General features: G+C 55.1%; 1 protein-coding gene across 4 annotated transcripts in view; it reads left to right on the forward strand.

Annotated features, from left to right (window-relative positions):
- Cacna2d2 (calcium voltage-gated channel auxiliary subunit alpha2delta 2) overlaps positions 1-26,383 on the forward strand; it is a 134,718-nt gene extending 108,335 nt beyond the window's left edge. The window contains exons 5-38 of one of the 4 annotated variants that reach the window (XM_046431869.2): positions 2,208-2,252; positions 5,714-5,855; positions 8,947-9,078; positions 9,253-9,310; positions 10,011-10,061; positions 10,182-10,281; positions 10,394-10,552; positions 10,787-10,894; positions 10,992-11,070; positions 11,661-11,710; positions 11,885-11,974; positions 12,177-12,248; positions 12,457-12,531; positions 13,562-13,636; positions 13,716-13,787; positions 13,865-13,936; positions 14,044-14,105; positions 14,902-14,978; positions 18,916-18,976; positions 21,029-21,126; positions 21,352-21,442; positions 21,545-21,607; positions 21,756-21,859; positions 22,126-22,224; positions 22,316-22,404; positions 22,587-22,637; positions 22,871-22,942; positions 23,044-23,196; positions 23,327-23,379; positions 23,499-23,554; positions 23,719-23,845; positions 23,962-24,071; positions 24,175-24,257; positions 24,345-26,383. In XM_046431869.2, coding sequence (XP_046287825.1) covers positions 2,208-2,252; positions 5,714-5,855; positions 8,947-9,078; positions 9,253-9,310; positions 10,011-10,061; positions 10,182-10,281; positions 10,394-10,552; positions 10,787-10,894; positions 10,992-11,070; positions 11,661-11,710; positions 11,885-11,974; positions 12,177-12,248; positions 12,457-12,531; positions 13,562-13,636; positions 13,716-13,787; positions 13,865-13,936; positions 14,044-14,105; positions 14,902-14,978; positions 18,916-18,976; positions 21,029-21,126; positions 21,352-21,442; positions 21,545-21,607; positions 21,756-21,859; positions 22,126-22,224; positions 22,316-22,404; positions 22,587-22,637; positions 22,871-22,942; positions 23,044-23,196; positions 23,327-23,379; positions 23,499-23,554; positions 23,719-23,845; positions 23,962-24,071; positions 24,175-24,257; positions 24,345-24,488 — 2,973 coding nt within the window. In that variant the 3' untranslated portion in view covers positions 24,489-26,383. Of the gene's footprint in view, positions 1-2,207; positions 2,253-5,713; positions 5,856-8,946; positions 9,079-9,252; positions 9,311-10,010; positions 10,062-10,181; positions 10,282-10,393; positions 10,553-10,786; positions 10,895-10,991; positions 11,071-11,660; positions 11,711-11,884; positions 11,975-12,176; positions 12,249-12,456; positions 12,532-13,561; positions 13,637-13,715; positions 13,788-13,864; positions 13,937-14,043; positions 14,106-14,901; positions 14,979-18,915; positions 18,977-21,028; positions 21,127-21,351; positions 21,443-21,544; positions 21,608-21,755; positions 21,860-22,125; positions 22,225-22,315; positions 22,405-22,586; positions 22,638-22,870; positions 22,943-23,043; positions 23,197-23,326; positions 23,380-23,498; positions 23,555-23,718; positions 23,846-23,961; positions 24,072-24,167; positions 24,258-24,344 lie in introns of all 4 variants that reach the window. The other 3 variants (XM_058574849.1, XM_046431870.2, XM_058574850.1) reach the window with 3 other exon arrangements.
- The last annotated feature ends 619 nt before the right edge of the window (positions 26,384-27,002 follow it).

The raw sequence follows: 27,002 nt of genomic DNA on the forward strand, positions 1-27,002 counted from the left end.
TAAATAGCACTTCTTCCTTGTTGCAAAATCTAGAAAGGGAGTCACTAATGTGGCCATTCAGGTTTTGTACAGACCCCGGGCCCCTCCTGCCAGACCCCCAGCTCCTAGTAGTCACAACTATGTTTACAGTGCATTTTCATGCGTGATCCTGCCTGCCATGTTCTTGTCTGCCAAGGAAGGGCCATGGCCCGATGCTCATCAAAGCAGGAGAAATGGGAGGAGTCCTCCCCATATGCATCCAAGCCTTGGGCAGGGAGAGCATACAGATCTCTGAGCCTCATCTATAGTATATGGGGGGCTGGGACTTCTATATGATGTTACCCCTTTGTCCTGTTGCTGCTAACACCTGATCTGCTGAGACCAGCAGGACAAATCGAAAAACAGAGGCACTGCAGCAGCTAGAGAAGTGGCCCAAGTGAGTGCCTGGGCAATCAGGGGTGATCTAGTCACAGCCTGAGAGAGCTCAGAGTTACCAGTCCCCTGCTGGTGCCCTTTCCTGTCCTTGCAAAAGGTTTGCCTAAAAAGTTGGTGAGTGAAGCTCTGGGTTGCAATCTGCAGTCCTCCCACCGCGCCCGCCTGTTTTCATTATGAAGGGAAAGAGCATCAGAGCCGTGTTTATAACCCCCTTTTAGATAACAAATCACATTTTCTTTTCGCCTGCGAGTGTGTTGAATTGATATTTTTTTCCCCTCAGTTTAATGGGTTTGTGTGTTCAGGAATGATCTTCATCAACCGAAACTCCTTATTGTGTTTGATGTAATGTCAGCTTTCATTATGTGCTTTGGTCGGAGCCCAGCACAGGGAAGGCCAGGCACCCTGGAGCCAGGGCCCTGCCCCACCCCCCACCCAGCCCATCTGGGCTTGTCTTCCTGAATGGGTAGGTGGTCAGGATGAACAAGGTTGAAGATGAGAGGCTAGGTCATATCCAGGGTCCAAAGCTTTCCTTTTCCCTGCCTAAGAATTATATGTATGTTCAGGTCAAAGGGCTGCTATGAGAAAGTGCCAGATGCAGCAGACACCTCAGACTCTGGACCCTCTCAAGCCACACTTGGGAGGTTGTAGTCGTACCTCAGCATGGTGCCAGGCATGCAATCACTATTCCAGAGTGCTTGGACTGAGCCAACATATCCAGCCAGTGGCTTGTACCCCCAGAGCCCCTGGTGGGAGAGATAACCTGGGACTGTTCCCCCAAACATTCCCCAGCACTAGCCACAGACTCAGCACCAAGGGCAGTCACCATGACCAAGGCCTCCCCTGGAAGCAGGAGGAAACTGAAGTTCAGAGAGGAAATGGTCCAACCCTGGGGTCACACAGCAACTGGGTCCCAGCCAGGTCTTGGGCACGGGTCTCCATATGTGGTGCTACTTTACTGATGGCCCTTGGGAGCAGTTACCACTCCCATTTTCATGTCACAAAGAAACAGGCTGGGACTGCCAGGGCCATGTTGCAGGGTTTTTTTTTTTTGTTTTTTTTTTTTTTTAATAAAACGGGACTGAGGAACGCCTGGAGAGGGTGACTCAGACAGTAGCCCTACCCTTAGAGCCCACCAGGGTAGAGTGGGGAGGCCCCTCCTGAGCAGGTGGCACTTGCTGACACCAGGCTAACCTTCTGGCGGCCTCTGTCAGCCGCGCTTGGTCCTGATTAAAGATCATTAAACATGAAATTAGCCCGTTTGTGTTACGGGTCCCCGGGGTGGCCGGTGATTATGACGCGCAGATGGCCAAGAACCCAGGCGGTAGGCAGGCAGGCACGGGCCAGGACGGGCAGGCAGCTCGGGCCAGTGAGGGCCGGGAGGCAGGAGTACAGGCCGGGCTTTGTTTTCTCCCACTCCTGTTGTGTAAACCCCCTTGCATTTCACAACAAATCACAGATAATTAATAAGTACATGCCTGTAATGAGCAGGCTTTTTAATAGAAGAAATTGGAAGATGCAGCGTCAAGTCATTATTTTGCTTTTGCCCAGACTCGGCTCTGTTCTCCCGTCTTCCTCACTCCCAGTCCCACCTCAGTCAGGGTCTCCACCTCAAGAGGGGGGTCTGACCCTTCCTCCCAGCAGGGGAGTGTAGGGGGCAGGGCCCCTGGGACTGTCTCATCTGGCCCTGGGAGGGCTAATCTGGGCGGGGGGAGGGGACGGCTCCGCCTGGGGTTCCTGGCTGTATCTCACAAGCCCCTGAGCTGTGAGTGCTGAGGCCTCTCTCCCCTCACCAGGAGGAAGACATCATGTACTATGACGCCAAGGCTGATGCTGAGCTGGTGAGTGCCCCCACCATGCTGTTGGAGGGATGGTGGGCTGCCAGCACCACACCCCCTCTTCTGGGACTTTGTGGTGTCAGATGTAAAATGGGTGTTAAGATTCATCACTAAGCATTCTGAGCTCATCCCTGCAGAGTTGTGGTGACACAGGCCCCCACTCCCTGTCTCTCACAACTCCAAGGCTATGTCTCTGTGGCCACTAATGAGTTGGGCTCCACTGCACAGTGTGGAGCAGGCTGCTCCCCCCACACACCCCAGGCAGGGAGGGAGGTACTTGGACCTCACTGTACAAGGCAGCTTACATCCTGGCACAGAGAGGGGCTCTCTGAATATGACAAGAATTGCGGGAGAGGGAGCAATGGGGAGGGTTTCCTGGAAGTGGACAGGTAGGGGCAGGCTTCAAATCAGTACAGGCCCCTCCCACACCTGGCCCTAGGATCCGTGCTTACTTAGCCCTGAGCTCAGTCTTACTCCAGCGCAGAGGCAACTCAGTTCAAGTGCCCTCTCTTCTGATGAGGCTCTGCTCAACTACAGTCACTCCCCTCAGAAGTGTGGCACTAGGGCTGAGCCACACTGCCCTTCTGCCTCCATGTTTCTCACTGGCTCAAGTCAGCTTGGGCTGCCCTGTGGGGTACTGAGGTCCCCATCACCAGAGGATTCAGCGAAAGATGTATGACCATTGGGTGGAGGTGGTTACAGAGAAGACAGGAGTGTCTTGAGGATACAGACACTTGGAGTAGACAGTGTGTGATGAACTTGTCAAGACCCAAGTCCCTCTGACTGACTTCAAGGCAAAGTGGTAGGGCATGACTATCCCCTCTGTAAACAGAGGTGTCCCAGGACCCACCTGTGCTTACTGGTGCACAAGACCCAAGATGCAGTCTTCCTCTCCCAGGCCTGGGGGCCTAGGGCCTTTCCTGGGGTAAACAGGCAGTATCCCAAGACACCAGGAGGTGGGAAGGCTGGAAAGGGTCCCTGCCGGGGGGGATCACAGTGCCAGGCTGGCCTGGGGAGCCTTAAGGAGGGCAGGGGCCTAGAAGGAGGGGGTGGGCTCAAGCAGGTGTGCTTCCCCTTGGCTGAGCTCCGTGGCTCCTGGAGAAGTTGCTAAAATTAAAGCTAGAATCTGAAATTCAAATGAAGAGCGAACCTTTAATTAGACCCTGAATCTAATTCCTTACCCCCCTCGGCAGCGGGCTGTAATTTTAGCAATCAGTGCATTAAATATAAACCAGGAGACTGCAGTTGCCCACCACACAAAGCCCCTGGGCTCACGGGTGGTACTGAGGGGCTCCTTGGTCAGCCTATTACCCAGTCCCCTGCTAGGACACTCTTCACTTCCTGCTCCCAACTGCATCAGGGACCCCAACCCCTGGTTCTAAATCACTGATTCTCTTCCCCCAGCCCCTTGGACACCTGCTGGGGGCTAGAGACTGCCTCAATCAGGGAGACTTACTCTAGGCAGGGCTGGGCTACAGTCAGCCAGGACAAAAGCCCAGCCTGGCCCCTGTATAAATAGCAGCACGCACACATTTGTCGACTCCCCTGCTTGTTGTGTTGTTTTGTTTTTTTAATCTTTGCCAGAGGTACAGTTAGAGATCTTTCTAGACCATTTACTTTTAAATTACCAGCCAGAAGGTGGGGGTGGGGGAAAGAGAAGGAAGGAAAAAGTTCGCCAGCTGATAGCTTATCAGAACAGAATCCAAATGTCACATTAGTTGGGAAAGTTGGGAGATTAAATTTTCCAGCGCCCTTCATCTGCTGCTGACATTTCGGGGGCTTTCTTCTCCCGCGCCTCCCCCTCCCCCGAGCAGAGCATGAGTGGTGCATGCCTCACAGGCCGCCAGCTCCCTGCTATGGCCTGGATGCTCAGCGGCTGCCTGCCCTGGCTTTCTCCAGCACCCAAGGGCTTCTGAGGGAACCCCCACTGGGTGGGCAGAGCGTGGCACACTGGGTGAGAAGCATGGAAGGGCATCATACAGCCTGGACTTTGGCTGTACAAAATCCACCCTGCAGAGATGAAATGGGTGTTTGCTGTGGGCCTGTCGGAGCCACGTCCCCACGGTGAACAGAGCACATCTGGGTAGGTGGAAAGGCAGGGTCATCCTTTCCCCAGAAGACACCGCCCGGGCCGATGCCTAAAGACAGAACACAAAGAGAGGGACATGCCCAGGACACAATGAGCAGCAGGGGCAGCAGCCTATGAGACATATGGGGGAGATGATATGAGCTGAGACTGAGCCAAGGCTGGTCATAGGAGTCTTGGGGGGCAGGAAAGGAGTGTGTGGAGGATTCCTCTGCCTGGGCTTCCTCCTATCAGGGCTTGAAGCCCCATCTCTGCTCTCTTCCCTGCCTTAGTCTCCATCTCTCCCTTGCCTCCCCATCTGGCTTTTCCCTCTCTTCCCCTGCACTCTCTACCATCTTCCCTCCCTGCTCACACACCTGCACCCAAGCTCTGCCCCCACCCCTTGACTGTGGCATCCACACTATAGTCACGGATCCACTCCTGCCAGCCTATGGTGGTGGGCGGGGGTACACAGCGCATGCCCAGACTGCCTGGCCGAGAGATGCTGTAATTGGCACCTGTCAGGCGGCTGCAGCTCATTTTAGAAAATCAACAGGGGCCCTTACAATCCTACTGCTAGCAGGCACGGCAGACCTTCCCTCCGGCAGTCCCCCACCCTGTTCTTCCCAGGTTTGTCCCCCAGCTACCTCCTAGAGATGCCCGGCTGCAGAGGGTGGTATCCCTGTCCCAGATGGTGCTAAGGCCCTCTCCATGGTGCCAAAGGAATTCCATGCAGGAGATAGATGGAACCCAGTGGAGAGTATGGGGGCACAGAGCTCTTAGGATGGGCTGCCAAGGCCTCCCTGTGATTGCACAAGGCACATCCTAATTTTTTGTTTGGGGGGCAGTACTGGTGACTGAACCCAAGGGCACTCTACCACTGAGCTGCATCCCCAGCCCTTTATATTTTTTATTTTGAGACAGTCTCACTAAGTTGCTTAGGGCCTCACTAAGTTGCCGAGGCTGGCTTTGAACATGTGATCCTCCTGCCTCAGCCTCCTGAACCGCTGGGATTCCAAGTGTGCGCCACCACACCCGGCTTCAAGGCACATCTTTGTAAGCAGAAGTCTGGGTCCTGCTCCTTCTAACTGGCACCATTATCTGACTCCTTCACCGATTGGTTTTCAAAGATGTTTGGTTTTGATTTTGGAATTTGGGTTTGGCAGTGGGTAGGGTGGGCAGGGACAGGTGGGAGTCTGTCACAAGCCTTCTGGGTAAGGGGTCATCCATCTGTCCTGCTGTCTTTCCATCTCTCTTTCTCTTTGTCTCTGCAATAGCTTCTATGCTTGAGATGCCCCTATCTCCTGGACTCTGGTCCTCCCTACCTACCCCTGCCTGCAGGCCTGTCCAACCTACTCACCATTTTCCAATTCTCACAATTCTGGGGGACTTTCTGCAGGATGATCCTGAGAGTGAGGATGTGGAGAGGGGGTCCAAGACCAGCACCCTAAGACTGGACTTCATCGAGGACCCAAACTTCAAGAACAAGGTCAACTATTCATACACAGCTGTGCAGATCCCCACGGACATCTACAAAGGCTGTGAGTGTGCAGAGTGATTGGGACGGCCCTCACTGCCTGTCATGGGTGCAAGGCCTACAACTCATGCCCCTGGAGACAGAAGGCTAGTACCATCTACCTCCATCCCCTACAGCCAAGGTCACACATGTTCACCTCTGAAACTCCCTGACATGCAGGCATCCAGCTGCTCATAGTCAGAGCCTCATGCTAACCCTCAGCAGGTTACAAAATTGAGTTTTGCATTCCTGTGCATGCATGGTCTCCAGCTCATAGAACATGAAAACACACACACTCACACACACACACACACACACACACTGTCCAACACATGCTGGTGTGAGTCCCTCAAAGCAGCTCCTTGCCACTCTCTCCCAATCCCTGGTCTCATTAGAAGTAACTGAGAAGGGCTGGGGCTGGGGCTCAGTGGTGAAGCACTTGCCAGGCATGTGTGAGGCACTGGGTTCCATCCTCAGCACCACATAAAAATAAATAAATAAAGATATTGTGTCCATCTACAACTAAAAAAATACATTTTTTAAAAAATAACTGAGAATCTACCACATATCAGATGGACACAGGGGCTAAGGGACAGCCCTCACTGACAGACACCAACCCTATTATACCACCCTGATCCTTAGAAAAGCAAAGGGGTTAGAAAGATGGTTTCCAGGACACAGCAGCCAGGGGCAGATGTGGGCAAGGGGAATTAGGAAGAGAGTGGTGAGACTCCAAGCCCCAGGGAGAGGGCAGCTTTTCACAATGGAAAAACCATGTGCTATAACTGGAAGGGTTTGAGTTAGATATGAGAAGGAACTTCCTAAAGCTCTTGAGAGGAGGCCAGGAGTACCTGGATGGGGATCTCCAGCAGCAGAATTTAAGGCCCTAGGGACTCTTGGGTCTGCTACAGTCCTGTGGCACCTATGGGGTAGCCCCAGAATCCCAGGGGCCCACTGTGCTAGGGATCTTAAAGCAAAGGGTCCCAGAGCTCCTGCATGGCTCTAGGTAATTCCCCAGAGTCCTCAGGGAGGGCCCCCTCCACCCTCGGGGTCAGCTAGGCCTTTTGGGCAGCCTCAAGGGGAGTAGAGAAGGATGCTCCCCCACCCACCCCAAAGTCTGCCCAGAGGCCACCTGCCTGAGCCAGTCGAGAGGCACTATCACAGGCAGGCACGCTAATTAAAACAGGAGCCACACCGCCCTCCCCAGTCACCCCTCGCTACCCACACAAATTACATTTTATATGTTTTTTATTTACTGTGTCACTTTTAATTAAATCTGTAATCGCCTGCCGGAGGGGGCATGGTCCCCATTTTCCAACTCAGCATGATCTGAAAGTGTGTGCACATGGGTGTGGGTGTGGGTGCAGGGGGTGGAGTAGCAGTCCCTTTGTGGGATGGGGCCATTTGCATCGGTGTGTCACTCAATGAATGCATGTGGATAGGTGTGATCACAGGTACCGGCAGGGACAGCCCGCCCAGAGCAATGTCTTCTCTTGGCTTTTGACCTGAGTCAGGGACACCCCAACCAGAGGGGCTTCATGCCTCTCAACTGGGAAGATTGAGGTCGAGTGAGGGGTGGGTGTCCCAGGCAGATTCCCAGGGCAGCCAAAGCTGTGTTTTCCTTTAAAGAGAAAAATAAAAATTGTTCAATTCACTAAGTCTCTAAATCAGGAACAGGACCATAACATAGTGTGCAGTAGGCAGAGCCAGCACTAGAGATGGGTCTTGTTTCACATTATGGTCAGTTAAGGGGAACCACGGGGACAGAGAAGGGGGTGAGAGCAGCGGAGGAAGAGTTCAGGGAGCAGACAGGACACAGCAGAGCCCCCACGCAGGGGGAGCAGAGGAGCGCAGGGGTGGGCAGAGCCTTGAGCAATTGTAAATCACGACTCCATCTGCTCTGGAAAGAGCAAAGCCTTCTCTGTTTCTCACTTGTGGTGGGTCTTTGATGGGGAACCCAGTGTGTGTGTTGGGGGTGATGTTGGCAGGGCTTGACCTGGAAAGAAGGGAAATGGAGGAAATTGAAGAGAAGCAGTATTGGTTCTTGGGGCGGGGGGGGGGGTAAGGCATACAGGCAGCAACAGGTGTCCCGCTCCTGTCTTTTCTGAGTGTCCATGGATAAGCACACATGAGAACATATTCACATGGGGCAGATTTAGGGCTGCCCTGGTTGAGGGGTGGGAGGCCAGTAGTCTGAGAGGAGCCTTGCTCTGTGAGGGTGTGGATGGGTAGGTATGGCCAGGGGATCATGCATGTGCAACTACAAAGGTTGGGAATGGAGGGTGGGGGGAACTATTGGTAGGGGATCTGAGAACAGGACCCACTGGTGGCCTTCTGTAGGTACCCAGGGTATGTAGGCATAAGCAAGCACATATGCCCCTGTGCTCACGGCAGCAGTCAGGTTGCTAGGCAGGTAGATTTAAAAGTAAGGGGGGGGGGGTCACACACCTGGTTGAAAGCACATAGGTAACATGCAGGTGTACCTGCTGGGGGTGCAGGCTTTGTGTGTGTGTGCATGTACGCCTACGTGCGTGCACACAAGCACACATACATGCCTATGTCAGAGCAGGATCTTGGCACTGCCTCTGCCTCCAACAGCCCCCACCTCTGCCCCTGCCTGCTCCTGGCCCCAGTTGATTAATCATGGAGCTGAGTGGCTTCCAGCTTATCAGGTAGCTTAATAGCTGAATAATTCCAGCCCCATCAGCAGGCCCTTAATTGCTTTCTTATGGCTGTGGCCTGGAGTGCATGCTGAGTGGGTGAGCTCCCCAGGGACCAGCCACAAGTTCCAGGCAGCAATGCTCCATAGGGGGCCCAGCTCACAGTTCCATGCCACCTGAACGGCCCTTCTCCAAGAGCCACCAGCCACCGCTGCCCTGCCTGCTTGTGTGGGGCCCAGGTGAGGGGTAGGCTGGGTTATTCCTTGACAGCTTGGACTGAGTGAAGACCAGGAAATCTTCCTGGGGGAGATGGTACAGCCCCAGCTGGGCTCTAGGAAATGAGGGAGAGTCTGGGCAGGCAAGAGAGTAGAGGGGGCTTGGGCATGAGTGTCATGGTGGTGGGTTCAGCAAACACAGCCTAGAGCTCCCCACCCCAGCCTCCGGCTTCACCCCCAGCCACCGTCATCCTCAATGAGCTCAACTGGACAGAGGCCCTGGAGAACGTGTTCATTGAGAACCGCAGGCAAGACCCCACACTACTGTGGCAGGTCTTTGGCAGTGCCACAGGAGTCACCCGCTACTATCCAGGTAGGTGCCAGCCATTTCCCCTGTCCACCCAGTACCCTACCTTGCTCCATCCTGAAGTGCATGGGATAGGATGGCCAACCAGTGGGCTACGGTGACCCAGTCATTCCCACAAGGCCTGTCTTTCTGGATTGGACCCTTCGCTGCCTGTCCCCCTCACCTTCTCTCCTCCCACAGCTACCCCATGGCGAGCCCCCAAGAAGATTGACCTGTATGACGTCCGAAGGAGACCCTGGTAAGCAAGTAGATAGGAGCTGGGCAGGACACTCCTTTAGCTCCCCACCTCTCCTGCCTGCTCCCCTCCCTCCCAATATCCAGGCCTTCGAGCAGGGCGCAGCCAGCTCTATCCAATTTTCATTTCACACATCGTTGCCACTGGAAAATGGATCCCATCACCCAGGCAGGCCTCCCAGCTGCCTCTGCTCCCCTCCCCTCTCCCCCCGCCATCTACCACCCAGTACCCCCACCCCCTCAGGACTGAGAGATCAGCCCAGTGGGGGTGTTCCCATGGATAGATAAGTCCTCTGCAGGGTTGGCAGCCCCTGCCCTGCCCATTCCAGCTCTAAACACCCTACCTTATGACTTTTCTTCCCTCTTCCATCCCATACACAGCTAGACTGTGCCCTTAGGGTCTCCACCTAGGGCAGAGGCTACAACAAACTCTGAAGCCAGGGAGCTCCTCCTGCCCTACTCTGTGGATCACCAACGCCCTGCCGCCACCCCTTGGGGTTGTTTACTTGCTGAGGCACCAGATCACTCATGTCCCTGGCAGACAGTGTCTGCTTTATTAAACATAGTCTCCCCAGTGCCCCGACCCTGTCTAGCTTATGCAGTGGATGCTCAGTAGAAACATGTGAATCAATATGTGGGTAAAGGAAGGAAAGGCCCACAAGGTCCCAGCAGGGCTAGTCCTAACTGAGGCTTCTCCTGGACAGGTATATCCAGGGGGCCTCGTCACCCAAGGACATGGTCATCATCGTGGATGTGTGAGTGAACAACGCTGGCAGGCAGGGTTGGAGCTGGAGTCTGCTGCCTGGGAACCTCATGGGGGTAGGGTAGGAGAACATCTGGGGTCCCTCAACATGGCCCCTGCCCGACCTCTCCAGGAGTGGCAGCGTGAGTGGCCTGACCCTGAAGCTGATGAAGACATCCGTCTGTGAGATGCTAGACACACTCTCTGACGATGACTATGTGAATGTGGCCTCGGTGAGTACCAAGACAGTAGGCAGCCAGGGAGCTGGTCACCCCTACCTGTCCCATGCAACAGCTGCCTGCCCTGGCCAGTCTGAGGCCACTCGCCACCCTATTGTCCCTGCAGTTCAACGAGAAGGCGCAGCCTGTGTCTTGCTTCACACACCTGGTGCAGGCCAATGTGCGGAACAAAAAGGTGTTCAAGGAAGCTGTACAGGGCATGGTGGCCAAGGGCACCACAGGCTACAAGGCCGGCTTTGAGTATGCCTTTGACCAGCTGCAGAATGTGAGCCCCATGGGTGGGCAAATGGGCGGCTGGGGGCGGACGAGGGCCCAGGCTTGGTGACATGGGGAAATCAAAATGGATGGCCTTGTTAGTGCCAAACAGGCAGCTTGGACAGATAGCACCATCTGCTGTGGGAAGGAAGGCCAAAGGGCCAGGCCCACCATGGGGAGGGAAGCCTTGCCCCTGGACTAGGGAGGGGCTGAGAGCCACCTGACTCCACTCACCCCTGCCCAGTCCAATATCACTCGGGCCAACTGCAATAAGATGATCATGATGTTCACGGATGGCGGTGAGGACCGCGTGCAAGACGTCTTTGAGAAGTACAATTGGCCCAATCGGACGGTAAGACTCAGCCCAGGTGGGGGTTGCCCAGATCTTGGCCCAGAACCGGGGAGGGCTATACTCCAGAGGTCACAACAGTAACTTCAAGACCCCACAGGTACGTGTGTTTACCTTCTCTGTGGGGCAGCATAACTATGATGTCACACCACTACAGTGGATGGCCTGCACCAATAAAGGTATCTTATCTGATGTCACGGCCAGGAGGCCTGCCTGCCATGTCCTGCTGCCAGCTGTCCATCCATGTGTCTGTTTGTCCTTTCACTATCTGTCTATCTTCCCATAAGTGTGGCTGTCCACTGCTCTGCCTATCCAGTGAGCTGTCTAAATTGTCCATCTGACCAAATATCTTTCTGCCCATCTGGTTGTTTGTCCATTGTACATCTGTCTCCTAGCTTGTTTGCTCCTGCATCTGTTTCTATCTCTTCACTTGGGCCTGGTTGCTAAGTGGCCCCTGAAGATTACAGCTGCCCTAGACTGGGGAACTTCAGGCTCCTTTTGTCACCCTGTCTCTGCCCCAATCCCCACCCCTGCTGTACTTCCTTAGGCCCCTATTATACTCACTCCCCTTCCCTAGCATTGATCCCAGGGACAGGGTAGCAGAAGGGAGTACAAAGAGATATATGAGTCTGGGGTAAGTTGTACCAAAGAGAGAAGGAGTCTGAGGGGCAAATCAGGTCTGCAGACCTACCCCAGGGTGCAGAACCCCCTGTGCTGTGGATCCCCGCAGTGCCAGCCAGGTCCATCTCTGCCTCCCCTCCCTTCACAGGTTACTATTTTGAGATCCCTTCCATCGGAGCCATCCGTATCAACACACAGGTGAGGCTGTGAGGGAGGCCACTCCTCCCAGCCCCTTGGCTTCCCTGCTGTCTCTCTGTGCAGCAAGCTGAGAGCGCCCCCTGGTGATGACTGGGGCACATACCAAAGCATGGGGAGACCAAAGAGGGAGTTAATTGGGAGGAACACTGGTGACCTCTGCCACCCCCTCCCCAGGAATATCTAGACGTGTTGGGCAGGCCCATGGTGCTGGCAGGCAAGGAGGCCAAGCAGGTGCAGTGGACCAACGTATATGAGGATGCACTGGTAAGGCCTCTGGTCAAGGAAGGGACCTGGCAGCCTTCCCCAAGGATCTGCCCAGGGATCAAGACCCTTAAAGTCCCCTTAATGGGGGTTAACAAAGCAGAGGAGAAAGAGTGATGGCCTGCGCCTGAGCCCCTGCTCTGAATACTTGGGCTCAGGGCAGGACTGGTCACAGGAGACCCCCATCCTCCTCCTTTCCCTTCAGGGACTAGGGTTGGTGGTAACAGGGACACTTCCTGTTTTCAACCTGACGCAAGATGGCCCTGGGGAAAAGAAGGTGAGGTCCCCACTGAAGGAGGATTGGCCATGCCTGGGGAGGGAATAGCATGGCCCTAACAGGCGCGGGAAGAAAGGAGGGATAGGGCAGTCCAGCAAACTGGATGGGGCAGCTGCCTATGAAAGCATCTGAAAGCTTTGGGTGTGGGGCAGAGAGGTTCCCCCTTGGAACTAAGCCCCTTACAGATTCTCCATGCCTCTGCTTCTAGAACCAGCTAATCCTGGGTGTGATGGGCATCGATGTGGCTCTGAATGACATCAAGAGGCTGACTCCCAACTACACAGTGAGTGTCTACCTGTCCATCCACCCTACTCTGCCTCCCACATGAATACAAGCCAGGTTCAGCAGAGCAGACTGACAGAATCACAGCATGTCCATGGAAACCTTTGAGTTGAGGGAATGGGGGGTGGGCTTCCTGAGGAGGTGACCTCTGAGTGGAGTCAGCAAACTTTCTGTAAAGAGCCAGGCTGTGAATGTTTTAGGCTCTGTTGGCCTAAATACCCATTTCATACTCTACTGTTGCATTGTGAAAGCAGCCAGATAAAACAAACACATAGGTATAGCTATGTTCTTATATGGTTTTGTTTGTGGATACCAATTTATGAATTTCAGATCATCTTCACATTTCATGAACTAGAATTTTTCCTTTGATTTTTTTCAACCATTTAAAAACATACAAGTATTTCTTAGTTTACAGCCATATAGTATCAGGTAACAGGTCAGACTCAGCCCATGCACAGAGATAGGCAGTATGGTTGGCCCAGGGCCTGTTGAAGAGGAGGGAGGTGGCATCTGTTTGGCCCTGAGGCACTGTGGTCAGGCACTGTGGCATGGACCTTCAGGTTCAATGAGAAAACTGTATCAGAGTTAAAGGCTGGGTCCCCGGTCCCTCTTATTCCTACTTCCCTTCCACCTGGAAAAGAAGCCCCAGGACTATAGGATCCTCAAGAATCTCCCCCTTGCCCTGTGTTCTACTGAACTGGGGACAATGCACAAATCAGAGGCAGCAGTAGGCGGGCAAGAGCAATACAAGAGTAGCAGCTTTGTGAGCCCTGTGGAGGCAGAGAGGTCAGACTAGCTGACAGCTCCATGGAGACTACAGAATGTAGGATGGCAAGGGCGGGTGCATGAGGGGCACCTAGCCCCAGGCGTAGCTTGAGAGGCAGGCTTATGGCCATGTGGCAGGTGGGGGCCCTTGGCCCAAGGCAGGCAAACAGCAGCCCTCGGCAGGGTAGAAGGCAGAATGGGGAAGAGCTCCAGAGCCCAATCTCTGCCTAGCCCTTTGGACACAGTTCCCCAATCTGCACCTCCAGCTTGGAGCCAACGGCTATGTGTTCGCCATTGACCTGAACGGCTATGTGTTGCTGCACCCCAATCTCAAGCCTCAGGTGAGCCAGGTGGATGGCCTGGAGGGAGAGTAAGCTTCCAAGATGGGGACTCCCAATTGCCTGTCCTGCCTCCCCACAGACTACTAACTTCCGGGAGCCTGTAACTCTAGACTTCCTGGATGCAGAGCTGGAGGATGAGAACAAGGAGGAGGTAAAATGAAGACAGGGAGGAGGGATGGGGAGGCCTGCCCAAAGAGCAGAGGAGGGTCACAGCTCTGGCCCTTCCAGATCCGTCGGAGCATGATCGATGGCAACAAGGGCCACAAGCAGATTAGAACCTTGGTCAAGTCTCTGGATGAGGTGAGAAGGCAGGGGAGGGGGGACAGGGAGTCAGAATGGGTACCCTTCCTACCCCGCATCTACGCTAGCCTGCTAGCCCAAGTACCTGATGTGGCCTCCTCTCCCAGAGGTACATAGATGAAGTGATCCGGAACTACACCTGGGTGCCTATAAGGAGCACCAATTACAGGTGAGTAGGCCAGGACTGGACAGGCAGAAGTATGGGGTGACCCAGAGTCTGAGCCCCACTGTCCCCTCCTAGTCTATCCTCCACTCTAGTCTATTGTAACTATTATCCCAGTGAGGAACCAGCAGCCAGGGCTCCTCACTACTCATCCTGGGATACTAGATCCCCCAGTCCTTGGAGGGGTTTCCTGAGGAACAACCCAGAGGTGCTGGGAGTCCAGAAAAGAGAATAGGACAGTGCCTCCTCTTGTCACACCTGCCTGGAGGGCATCCCTGGGTGTCCACACTCAGAGTATCATCTCTGCACATTCACTGCCTCCTCTAAGCCAACATCGAAGCCTCAGAGCAGGTCCCCTTTAGGTCAGGCATGGTTGACATAGGTTGTCCTCTGAATGAGTGCATGTGCCACACAACTGGTCCATTCTAAAATACCAGGGGCATCTTCATACCCCAGGCCCAGCCCACGACTGCCCCTTGCCACAACTGTGCAGCCTTGCCATTTGCTGAGTCTAAGATAGTGTCAGGGACTGCAGCCCCCATTCCTTGGGGATAGCAGCTCCCACCCCTGATGCTAGGATGCTAGGGGAGTCTACTGGGGGTAAGGCTTTGCTTTGGGTCTGGTTATTCTCCATCCTCCAGGAGAGTTGGGGATATGGAGGTCCAGTGTTTCCAAGGCAGGGGAAGAGGGCCTCCCTGGGCTTGGGCTTCTCTGTCCAGCTCCAAAGCCATGGGGAGGGGGTGCCAGAATGGCCCACCTCTTCCCAGCATTGACCTGCACTCCCCCTTCCCCACCTCCCCAGCCTGGGGCTGGTGCTCCCACCCTACAGCACCTTCTACCTCCAAGCCAACCTCAGCGACCAGATCCTGCAGGTCAAGTGTAAGTGGCCCGGCCCCTGCCTGCGCCCTGCACCCCTGCCTCTGTCCCTGCACCCTGGCCGGCCCCAGGCAGCATAGCCAGCCATGCTTGCTGGCAAGGCATCCCCTCCTGCCCATTCTGCCCAGCCTCTGGCATCCACAGGCTGGGGCCCCCGCCCCCAGCCTTCAAAAGTCTGTGGAAATCTGCATGCTCGCCTTTTCTCAGATTTGGTTCCAGACCATTCTCTCATGGTTTCCGTTGAGGTTTCTGTTTTTGGTTTCTCCTACTCCGTGTCTCCCTTTCATAGCCTGCCTGCCCTGAAAACCCTTGGGGGCTGCATTCTTGGAAGACACCCCCATCCCCTCTCCTCTTTCCCTGCTCCCAGCTCAGTTTTCTACCTCCTGTGGTGCCACCTCCAGGTCTCTCTCACTCTGTCCCCCACTCCCCATCCTCACTCAGGTCCCACTGTCCCTCAGTCTCCTCTCAATCCTCTTCATCTTCATCTTCTGCCATTCTCACTCTGATCTCCCTGCACCCCAACTTCCTTTTCTCTCCCTCCCTCCTTCTCTCATTCCCCATTTCCTTTTCCTTCCCTCTTCCTCTCCCCTGCTCCTCTACCTCCTGTCACCCTCCCTTTCTAACCTCTCCCTTCTGTTTTCTTCATCCATTTTTCTCACTTCCCGCCACCCATCTCTCCAGCACCCCTACCTTCTTGAGTACACTGCCTTCAGTCTCTCTCCCTCTGTCTTACACCCTCCACCCTGCTCCTTCCTTTCCCCAATCCTGGCCTGCTCCCTCCTCCTCCCTCTCTTCCTTTCCTCTCTCCTCCCAGTTTCTCTCCCCCTCTTCCTCTCTCCCTTCTCCCTTCTCTCTTCTCTCTCCCCCTCCTCCCTCCTCTCCCAGTCCTCTGCCTGTGGCTCCTCCCTGCATGCCCTGCTTACCCTGGGCCTCTCAGAGAGGCATGGGTTTCAGGCTTGGCCCCGCCTGCCCACCACCCGAGGTCACTGGGAGGGAGGCTGGGGCTCCGGCCCCACCGGGCGCCCCCCACCTGCCTGGCCGACTGGGGCTCATCTCCATTGAGTTTTCTTGCTCTCTCTTTCTCTCTCATGTCGTTTTTTTGCAAGAAGTTTCCTTTCGGTATGATGATGAGACACAATATTTTCATTCAAACAGCCATTGAATAAAATATTGTTTGTGCCCCTCCCCTTCCCCTCCCCCTTTTCGTTTGTTTTTGTGTTTGTGTTTTTGTTTTCCTCGCTTTCTCTCTTGGTGGACTGTCCCAGTGCCAATCAGCAAACTGAAGGGCAAGTATATTCAGAACCAGTGCACCCTCCTCTCCCCACCCCATCCCCTCACACCCCTGCTTGCCCCCCTCCCTGCCCAGGACCAGCCACACCCCTGCCCTTCAGGGTTCCCCTCCCAGCATCCCCTTGGTTCCTCAGTTCTTGCCTTTCCTCTGATCCCTAAACCCCTTTTAGAGCCAGTGGCCCCTTCCCTGGGCCTGCCTGCAGGATGTTCTCCAATGTTCTGAGGGTCAGGTCCCTTCCGTAGTCCTTGCTCCCTATGGGAAGGCCTCTGCCTCCCCCCACCATCCCTCCAAGACAACTCAACAGTGGGGACAGGGCTGGATGCCTCTCTGCCACCTCCCACCCAGCAGGGCGGGGAGCTTGAGATGCAGGTAAAGTCCTGCCTGCTTACTGAGAAAGCTTATGTGAGGCTACCAGAAAGGTTCAGCCCCACAAGGCTCCCTCTAGGACAGACAGCTCTCCCTCCTCTGATCTCTGCCAGTGGATCCAAAATCTGGCAGCCCTCTGAGAAGGGAGATAGAAGGGCTCTGAGCCTCATCCCCTTACCCTGGGAAAGGAGGACACACAGGGTAGGCAGCTGGGCCATCTGAAGAACAAGGCTCACACACCATCTTGGGAACTGGCCTTGGTGCTGAAGTTCCTCTGACCAGCCACACCCACTGCCCCGCCCTACCACCACCAGGCTTTGCTGAGGCCCTTTGACCCAGGCCTGCCCTGGGGTAATCACTGCTCCTGGGGAGGACCAGCGGGTATGGAAAAGGTGTTCTCCTTGGGGAAAAAAGGCAAATTCAGACTGGAAACCTGGCCAGGCACAGAATGGGATCTGTCTGGACACCAAGGCCAGCAAAGGAGCTTAAGAGAAAATCAGGCCAAGTGTGAAGAAAAAGATTGTGGCACTCCAAGGTGCCCTAGCCAGAGAGTCTTAGAAAAGTGGGTGGTGAATTCCCAGACCCTGGCAGAGAACAGCAGGAGTAAGAGGACAACACAAGGTCTCTGCCACTGGTGCAAAAAGAGCTGCCCTCTCAGGGAATGCTTAGCAGATGCAACATGGAGAGCCACAAGGGATTCCCCCTAACCTGGAACCAGGAGTCCCCAGTCACCCTAGGGCCCCTGACCAGCCTTGTTCAGCAAAGGGAATACAGCCACCCGCGATGGCCTGCGGGGGAGGTGGGGGCATACCCTACTCCCACTGGCTTGAGTTGTCTTTTTCTCCTTGTCTCCCACAAACCACTCAGTGACCCTAGGACTGTAGGGCCCTAGTAACCATGAGAACCATAGCATAGTATCCCTAGTATCCCTCCCTGCTCCTTCTCCCTCCTTTTTCTTTCTCCTCCTCCCCTCCCCCACCCTTTCCCCTTCGGCTTGTGTCCTGCCTCACAGTCCTATCAGAAAGGAACAGTCCAACCAGTGACCGCCCAGCTCCCTCTAAGCACCCCAAGCCTCGCCTGCCCAGAACCTTGCAGTGCATCATGGGAGTATTTGGGAACAGGGAAAATCCCTCTTCTGTACAAATAAAGCCCTGGGGACAAAAGAGTTTGTGATGTGGGTGAAGATAGGATAGGAAACTGCCAGAGTGAGACAGGCCAAGAGCAAAGGGACCCCTCCCAGATGTTGGCCTTCAGGGCAGCCAGTCCAGCTAGGCAGGAGAGACCTGAGGCCTTGTGGCTCCATCTTCAGGTTCACTCACAAACCCATACAAAGACACACACATATACACACACACATGCACAGCTCATGAGACCTGGGCAATAGCCCAACTGACGGACCCTTCTCCAGGCATCCCCAGCATTCCTCCCTGGCTCCTCTGAGCCCAGACATGCCTAGGAAGGGAGGAGACCTAGCCCTTCTTCTCTACCTACCCCCACATGCCCCCAGCCCAGTAAAGTGAATGTTAAGTTTCTATCAGCACCCCTAACCCCTCACAGGGTGCAGAACAATCCCTACACCTTGAGGGTCTCCCTTCATGCAGTATCCTGTCCCAGAAAGAACCCCCCAGACCCCCACGATGCACTGCAGTCTATCCCCAGCTACCCACACCGTCTCTGGTTGGACTGTCTGTGCCCGTGAGAAACCCCCTCGGTTTGGCCATGTTGATGCCTGACACAACAAAAGACCTACCAAAAAAGCCAACAGCTGCGGCTAAGAAAGAGAGATAAAAATCCGCAGCCAAAAGCCAATTCCCTTCCTCAAAGTCTCTTTGGAGGCGAAGGAAGCTCAGCATGCGGTTTTTTCCATTATGGATGTGATAAGAGTGAGACTGGCGCCTCCCCCAGACCATGCATATATATAGCAGTGTGTGTATATATATGTGTGTGTGTGTGTCCGTGTATATGTGCTATACAGCAGTATGGAAGCATATACAGCCACGCCAAGGGACTCACTGCCGACAGAGGACCAGGCCCGGGCAACATATTGGCTATAACTGCCCTCTCCTGCGATGCTGTAGTCTCCACAAGCCCTCCACTCCTCCCCACCAGCCCATCCCTTCTCTCTGGCTCAAACCTGAACGTGGAAGTGGCGGGTTCCCTCTTTGCTGGTGTCTCCCCCTCCCTCAAGCTGCCCTCTCCCCAGCCCCCAGCCCAATCAGCTCTGAGCCCCCTGGCCTTCCGCCTCCCCAGCCCCCGCCAGATAACCCCCCGTTTCTGTTGCAGATTTTGAGTTCCTGCTCCCCAGCAGCTTTGAGTCTGAAGGACATGTTTTCATTGCTCCCAGGTAGCTTGCGTGTGGCCTTGCTGAGGTGTGCTCCCCACCCCAACTGCCCCGGCCCTGCCTCCCGCACTGCTGCCTGGAGCTGTGTGTGTCTGTGTCCTGTGCAATATCACCCCCAGCCCCCTGTACATAGCCCGGTATGTGTGGCTGTATGCATACCCAGGCCATGTAGCCGCACCAGGCAGCAGTGGCCAGTGACTCCACAGTCCATCTCCCACCAGGCCTGAGGCAGGAGGCCTCTGGACTCTCTGCTGACCTTCCCTGCCCTCCCAGGCCACCAGGAAGGAGCCACTTCAGTCTTGGGCTGGCTGTCTGCAGCACACCCCTTCACCGGGCAGCTGCTGCTCTGGTTTGTGGTATCCTGCCCATGCCCCCACCTGCACCCCATTGTTGTCCTGTGTTGGTCAGTGTTTGTGTGGGTCTGGGGCTGAGCCAGCCAGAGCCCCTGTCAGTAGTGCCAGGTCCAGGTGTGGTGGCTCACTAAGGGGTGAGGAGGAGTGGGAGGGAGGGGAGGGGCTTTGAGGAGTTGCTCTGGCAAGTGAGGTATCAGGGCAAGAACAGGTCCAGGCTAGACCATCTCTGAAACGCACACTCAGCATACACACGTGGGTCCTTTTTTGCCCACACCCTCTGCCCTTTGGCCCACATCTGAGGACCTACCCCCTTCCCCAAGTGCTCAAGAGCTCTCTTGTGACCAGATGAGGGCAGATGGGTGCAGCAAACAGACACAAGGGCACTCTCAGGCACCACACAGGGACTCTGGACACTCCTAAGCTCCATCGTGTATGCAAGTGCGTGCATGCACCCACAATTCTGTGACTCTCTCTGTAGATGTGTGTTTGTATCGTGAGTCATCGTATATATGTATAAGAGTCCAAGTATAAGTGTGGGGTGGGCTGTGTGCATTAGTGATAGTGGGAATGTGTGGAAAGGACTATATGACTCACATGAACCTGAGGAAGCTCTCTGAGGGACGGGATCATGTTTGTCTTTGTCACCTCTGTATCTTTGGCTCTGGAGAGCTCAATCAATGAATGTCAGGTGAGTGAGTGAAATGTGGATGTGCATATCATGTCTACCGTGTATCCTGAGCACAGCTGTGAGGCATCATTTTGGGTGTGTCAGGTGTGGCCTCCAGGCACAGAGGCACAGGGTGTACACCACACAAAGGCCCTGAGTGAGTGGGAGCTGAGACCCAGTCCCAGGTGCCCTCACTAAGCTATAGGCCCCAGCACAACCTGGGGAAGTGGAACATTTCTTAAATCCCCACAAAGTTGCTGCCATGTAGCCTAGTGGTGACAGGAGTGTGAATGAAGGATTGGACAGGATTGATGGCCTCAGGGTAGAGGTACAGCTTGCTAGAAAGCAAAGCTTCAAGCAGGCCCTGCAATACCCCAACAGCCCTCTGTTTTCTGGACCCAGAGCCTGAGCCCAGCACGTGCCTTGAGGAGGTAAGGGATTTGGCCTCCATGGGAAGAGTATTCCAGGCAAAGGGAAAAGCCAGTTTGAGGACCTACATATTCTCACTGCTTTCCTGACACCTCTGCAGAATGATAAGAAAAAGTGAGTCTCAGGGACCCTGAATATGTGCCCAAAGGCACACAGCCAGGAAGGGGCAGGATGAGGCACCAAGTACCAGACTCTGGCGGACAAAGGCCAGTTCTGGTACTTGGTGCCACATATGCCCATGGAAATGCTGTAGAGCATACAGGTGGATGAGCCAGCCACCAGATGTGTCCTAAGGCCTCCCAGATGCACTATCTGGGTCTAGCTATCCAGGAGAGATGGGAGGCTCTGCAGGACCAAGCCAAGGAGAAAAAAAAACCCTGCCAGGGTGGAGGAAGCAGACTCTCATTCTGGTGTTGGTATTGGCTGCCCCATCTCAGACCTCTCAGCCTGCGGGCATGTAGGAGCCGAAGCCTGTAAGAACACATGTGTCCCTCCCTGAGGTCTGGGCTTCTCAGAGAATGGCCAGACAGGCTTATTGGGAAGCCTTGACCCCATTGCCCTGTTCAGCCCCCAAATCCCACTCTTCTTGCCCCTCCCTACCCCTAGAGAGTATTGCAAGGACCTGAATGCCTCAGACAACAACACTGAGTTCCTGAAAAACTTCATTGAGCTCATGGAGAAAGTGACTCCAGACTCCAAGCAGTGTGAGTGTCTAGTGGCAGGGCAGCTGGATCTGGGAAGTGCCCAGGTAGCATGGGGGCAGCCCAGAGGAACCTAGAAATGGGGCAGGTATGGAAACAGGCCCAAACCCAGGGAAGGGCCTGGGTCAGGGTATAGGGAAGGTTCCTGGTGGAGCCTTGGGAGTAGGGGCAAGTGAGTACAGGAAGCTGCAAGAAGATGCTCCTCTACCCCTACCCTTCTGTTCCCAGGCAACAACTTCCTTCTGCACAACCTGATCTTGGACACAGGCATCACGCAGCAATTGGTGGAACGTGTGTGGAGGGACCAGGATCTCAACACGTATGCACCAGGCTTTAGGGGAAGGAGGCTGGGATGGTCCCAGAGGCCCTGCCCTCTCTAGCTGAAGGCAGGCCTGTGACCCTACCTCCCCGCCACCCCCAGGTATAGCCTGCTGGCCGTGTTCGCTGCCACTGATGGTGGCATCACGCGCATCTTCCCCAACAAGTAAGTGACCTACCACATTACCCAGCACCCACCTCTGTCTGGGATCTTGCCCTGTGCTACTGCCCAGAGGCTTTCTTGCACTCCTAAGTATGCTGTCCCCCACAAGCCACCCCTTACCCACAAAGCCCTGCTCTCTTATGTGCTCCAGGGCAGCTGAGGATTGGACAGAAAACCCTGAACCCTTCAATGCCAGCTTCTATCGCCGCAGCCTAGATAATCATGGTTATGTCTTCAAGCCCCCACACCAGGATGGTGAGTATCCATCCAGCGTTCCCAGCAGCAGGTGGGAAGCCTCAGCTTCCCTGGCTACTCAGCCACCGCAAGGCTTTGTTCTGTGAGCCCCCTTTCAAACCTGACAATGGCTGAGACTGGGACAGACATGAAGAGAGGGATAGGCTCTGTCAGACACTATGCTGGGTGCTTAGGCTGGCTCAGGCCTGGGTTGATACGGCATAGCTTTGAGCGGTCAGTGTGGCTGCCAGCCCCCACACCTGACTGCTCTACCTATACCACCCCAGCCCTATTAAGGCCGTTGGAGCTGGAGAACGACACAGTGGGTGTCCTCGTCAGCACAGCTGTGGAGCTCAGCCTAGGCGGGCGCACACTGAGACCAGCAGGTGAATGCCCAGGACAGAGGTGGGGAAGGAGGCAGTAGACAAGGTGTTGCTTAGGCAGGTAGCACTGATGGCCCTTTTCTCTCCCCAACAGTGGTGGGTGTTAAGCTAGACCTAGAGGCTTGGGCTGAGAAGTTCAAGGTACTGGCCAGCAACCGTACCCACCAGGAGCAGCCACAGAAGGTATTTGGGCAAGGGAAGGGGGAGTAAGACCAGAGTCCCCAGGGACCCAAGCTTTCTACTCAAGAGTGGCTTCAGTGCCTATAGGAAGGGGCTGCTGCAGATGTCCTGGGGAACCAGATATATAAGGGTGAAAGGAAAGAGAAATATTGGTGGGTGCCTTACAGTCCTCATTCTCTGCCCAGCAGTGCGGCCCCAGCAGCCACTGTGAGATGGACTGCGAGGTTAACAATGAGGTGCGTGTGCCCTGAGGCTGCTGTGGACCCCAGCTTCCCCCACTCCCAGACTTTTTAGTCCCAACTACATCTTCTAGCCCATCCCTTAGCCTCAGCAACCCTACCCTGACTTAGGATTGAGGAAATGGCATACACACCCCCCCACGTTCTGAATCACTGAAGTACTAGGATCTGAAGTGAAAGGTCTGAGGCCCAGGACCTCTCCTTGTTCCTCCCCCTTCCCTACCATTCAGGACCTACTCTGTGTCCTTATTGATGACGGAGGATTCCTGGTGCTGTCAAACCAGAACCATCAGTGGGACCAGGTAAGCGTCAGGAAGAGGATAGAAGAGGGCATAATGTTTGAGCCTTCTGGGGACATGGCACTGCTAGCCCTGTGACGTTGGCTCCCTCTCGGCATCCCCAGGTTGGCAGGTTCTTCAGTGAGGTGGATGCCAACCTGATGTTGGCACTCTACAACAACTCTTTCTACACCCGCAAGGAGTCCTACGACTATCAGGCAGCCTGTGCCCCTCAGCCCCCTGGCAACCTGGGTGCTGCACCTCGTGGTGTCTTTGTGGTGAGCCCTCAGAGGTGCCTGGAGATGGGGGGGGGGCTAGGATGCCTGACCCCCACCTCTGATGTCTGAATTAGGGGTGACCTATGGTGAGGGGCAACAATAGCAGCCCATGCCCTTCTTTCCACTGCAGCCAACCATTGCAGACTTCCTTAACTTGGCCTGGTGGACCTCTGCTGCTGCCTGGTGAGTCCTGGGGGCTTGGATATAGAGATGGTGCTCCCTGGCCAAGAGGGGTCTAAAAAGTAATGGGGCAGGGCACTGGCCTCTGATGACACCCCCACTCAGTGCCCCGTTCCCTGCAGGTCTTTGTTCCAACAGCTTCTCTACGGCCTCATCTACCACAGCTGGTTCCAAGCGGGTAGGTAGGGCTTGGGAGGCACCTCCTCAAATAACGGTCTGCCCCTAGAGCAGACACCCGCTCCACAGGGAGGGCGGGGCTTACGGCTGAGCCAGGTTGAAGCCCACCAGTCAGACACCGTGCCAGGGTCTGTGGGCGGAGCTGAGGCGCTCTGGGCCCCGCAGACCCTGCGGAGGCGGAGGGAAGCCCTGAGACGCGCGAGAGCAGCTGCGTCATGAAACAGACCCAGTACTACTTCGGCGCGGTGAACGCCTCCTACAATGCCATCATCGACTGCGGAAACTGCTCCAGGTGCTTGAGGGTGTCCTAGAGATGAGGAACGGGGAGAAGAACCAGGGTGGGGCCAATGGGGCCGGGTGAAGTGGAGGAATGAACCTCCAGACCCCGCCTCTCGATGTTCCCTCCAGGCTGTTTCACGCACAGAGACTGACCAACACCAACCTTCTCTTCGTGGTGGCCGAGAAACCGCTGTGCAGCCAGTGTGAGGCTGGTCGGCTGCTGCAGAAGGAGACGCACTGTATCCTGCCCCCTCCCTCCTCCCCGCCGCCCGCATTCCCTCCTGTCCCACGCGCCCCTCTATACCACCGCCGCTGCCTCCTTGACTCCCCACCCATGCCCAGCGGACGGCCCGGAGCAGTGTGAGCTGGTGCAGAGACCACGATACCGGAGAGGCCCGCACATCTGCTTCGACTACAATGCGACAGTGAGCTGGGGGGATGGCAGACCTGACATCGCATCACCCTGCGCCTGCTCGGGCCTGGCCGACCAGTTCCTTGTCTCTCCCCCGCAGGAAGATACCTCAGACTGTGGCCGTGGAGCCTCCTTCCCGCCATCGCTGGGCATCCTGGTCTCCCTGCAGCTTCTTCTCCTCCTCGGCCTGCCGCCCCGGCCACAGCTTCAAGTCCACACCCTCGCCGCCTCTCACCGCCTCTGAGCGCCAGCCCTACCCACACCCCCCACCCTGCCCGCCTGCCCCCCCACCCCTGCCCCACACTCCCGCCTTACAGCCTTGCCCCTCCCCCACTTAAGGACCTGGGCTCGCCAGGCTCTAAGAGCCTGTGCCTTGGGGTGGGGGAGTCCCAAAGGAGGGCGCCACAGACTTTGACACCCAGGATATGTCTCACCGCTGAACTGTTCAAGTGTCCCAGACACTGGACTCACCCCAGTGGGCTGGGACAGGGAAGCCACATGTACTGGTGCCAAACCAGGCCTCCCCTGCCTGCCCTGCCTAAAGGCTTCCTTTGTGTAGGCCATCCTGCCTCAGCTGGACCCCTCTAACCAGGCCCTGCTGCCCCACCCAAGCCCAAACCTAGTTTCCCTGGGAATAATGGAGGAAGGTGAGATAACAAGTTTGAGGCCCATGGGCTCCTGCCCCCTTTCAGGCCTACAGTCATCCCTACCCCCCAAGCACTACAGGTGTCAGAACAATCTCACAATGACATCAGTTTAGACACACCCCAGTATACACCTGGAACCCTGAGGGTAGAAACCAGACTCACTAGACAGACCCCAAAGGACACACATAAATGGATACAGAGACACACATACAATGGGGGGCTCACAAAGCCTTACATAGGGTGAGGGGGTGCTGGTGGGAGGGTTGGCACAAGCATGCTCCATCTCCTACTCGCCGCCTGCCTCTAATCTGAGCTGCAGCCCAGCTGATCCTCCCATCTTCTAAAGCTGAATGTCAAACAGTGCCAAATGCTGGGGCAGAGGGTAAAGACCCCTCTGTCCCATCCCTAGCCACCAGTGTCCCCCAAGTGCCCCTCACCCTGCCAGGTGCTCATTGTAACCATTTCTCACTAGTATCAAACCCACAGCAGGACCACATGCCACTGCCTGCACCCTTCGGCAGAGGAACCCCCACCAGACATTGCCCTTTGCCTTAGCAGGGGTGACTTGGTCTCTCCTGGCTGGGCCATCCCACCCCCAATCTGGCCCTTACACACTCAGGCCTGTGCCCATTCCCATGTCCCTCCCTCTCTCCCTCCCCCGACACACCCCCCCCCGTCTCTCTCTCTCTCTCTCTCACGCGCACACACACACACACTCACACTCCCTGAGCCCAGGAGGCCAAACCGCCCCTCTTCTGCTGAACACACATTTGCACTCACACATATACACACTGTGCACACACAGAGGCTGGGCCTTGGGCACATCTGTTCACACCATTCATTCTGGTCATTTCCCCCAAAGGCATCCCAGTCTGGGGGCCAGTAGGGGACTGAGGGCAGGGGGATGTAGCCACGGGATTCAATGGACTGGGAGGAGGGGGGAGGGTGATGCATTAATTAATGGCTCCATTAATTAATGTCATGTTGCTTGTTGCTTTCTCAGTATGTTTGTATGGTTTGTGCCCGCTGCTGGTGCCAGGGTGGGTGTCCATGATGTGTGCCCTGCCTGGATGTCAGCTGTGTCCTGTGGGGGCGCATGTGTAACTGTAGTGTAGTCAGGTGCTCAATGGAGAATATAAAAATGAAACAAACATATACAGAAAAATAAATATATATTTTAAGTTTAAAAAACAGAAAACAGACAAAACAATCCCCATCAGGTAGTTGTCCAACCCCCAGCTGGGTCTGATCCTTCTCATCACCCACCTGACCTGGCTGCCCCCTCACCTTGGGCTGGGGGACTGGGGGGCCATTTCCTCTCTACCCTTTTTTTGTTGTTGTTCTATTTTGTATAGACATGTCGGAAAAACAACAGCGACAAAAAGTCAAGAAACTTTGTAAAATATCGTGTGTGTGATTCCTTGTAAAATATTTTCAAATGGTTTATTACAGAAGATCAGTTATTAAATAATGTTCATATTTTCACTTCAAACAGTTTCCATCCACTGTGTCAGCTTTGCGGTGAGGATTGGATAGCTATGAAGACAAGGGGCCATCACCCTGTTCTGCTGGGAGAAGGTCATAGCAATCCAGGTCCCTGGTGGCCATAGGGCATGATGCTTCATGGGCATGGTCCTTCCAGTGACTAATAAGATCCAGGCCCTTGACATACTTTGTCTCATATTATCTCACAAGCCTCCAGGGGAAAAAAAGCTGTTTTTGAAAACTAAATAAATAAATAAGCCTCCTAGAGTTTCAAGGCAAGGCCAGAGTCCTGAAGGAATGAAAATAGTAATGAGATGCCAGTTCAGGCTGAAGTCCGGCCACCTAGTCCAGCAACTGGGACCTGACACTCAGGTCCTGCTCCTGGAGCCACACAACCAGAAGTTGGTACTTGCTAGTGCTCAAGGACCACATCCTACTATTCCAGGGAGGCCAAGGTCTGGCTCACTCCCCTATCCTGACCAGGGGAGGCCAGAAGCCAAGTCAGTTTTTGCAAATTCTCTGACAGACCCTTCACCCTTGTTCATTTTAACCCTAACCTTAGTTTTTATGACAACTTTATTCTTTTCCTTTTTTTTGGGGGGGGGGGGGGTACTGGGAATTGAACC

This window comes from Marmota monax, unplaced genomic scaffold (genome assembly GCF_021218885.2).
Source record: "Marmota monax isolate L192 unplaced genomic scaffold, Marmota_monax_Labrador192_F-V1.1 WCK01_AAM20220418_F8-fsc00022, whole genome shotgun sequence".
Lineage (NCBI taxonomy): Eukaryota > Metazoa > Chordata > Mammalia > Rodentia > Sciuridae > Marmota > Marmota monax.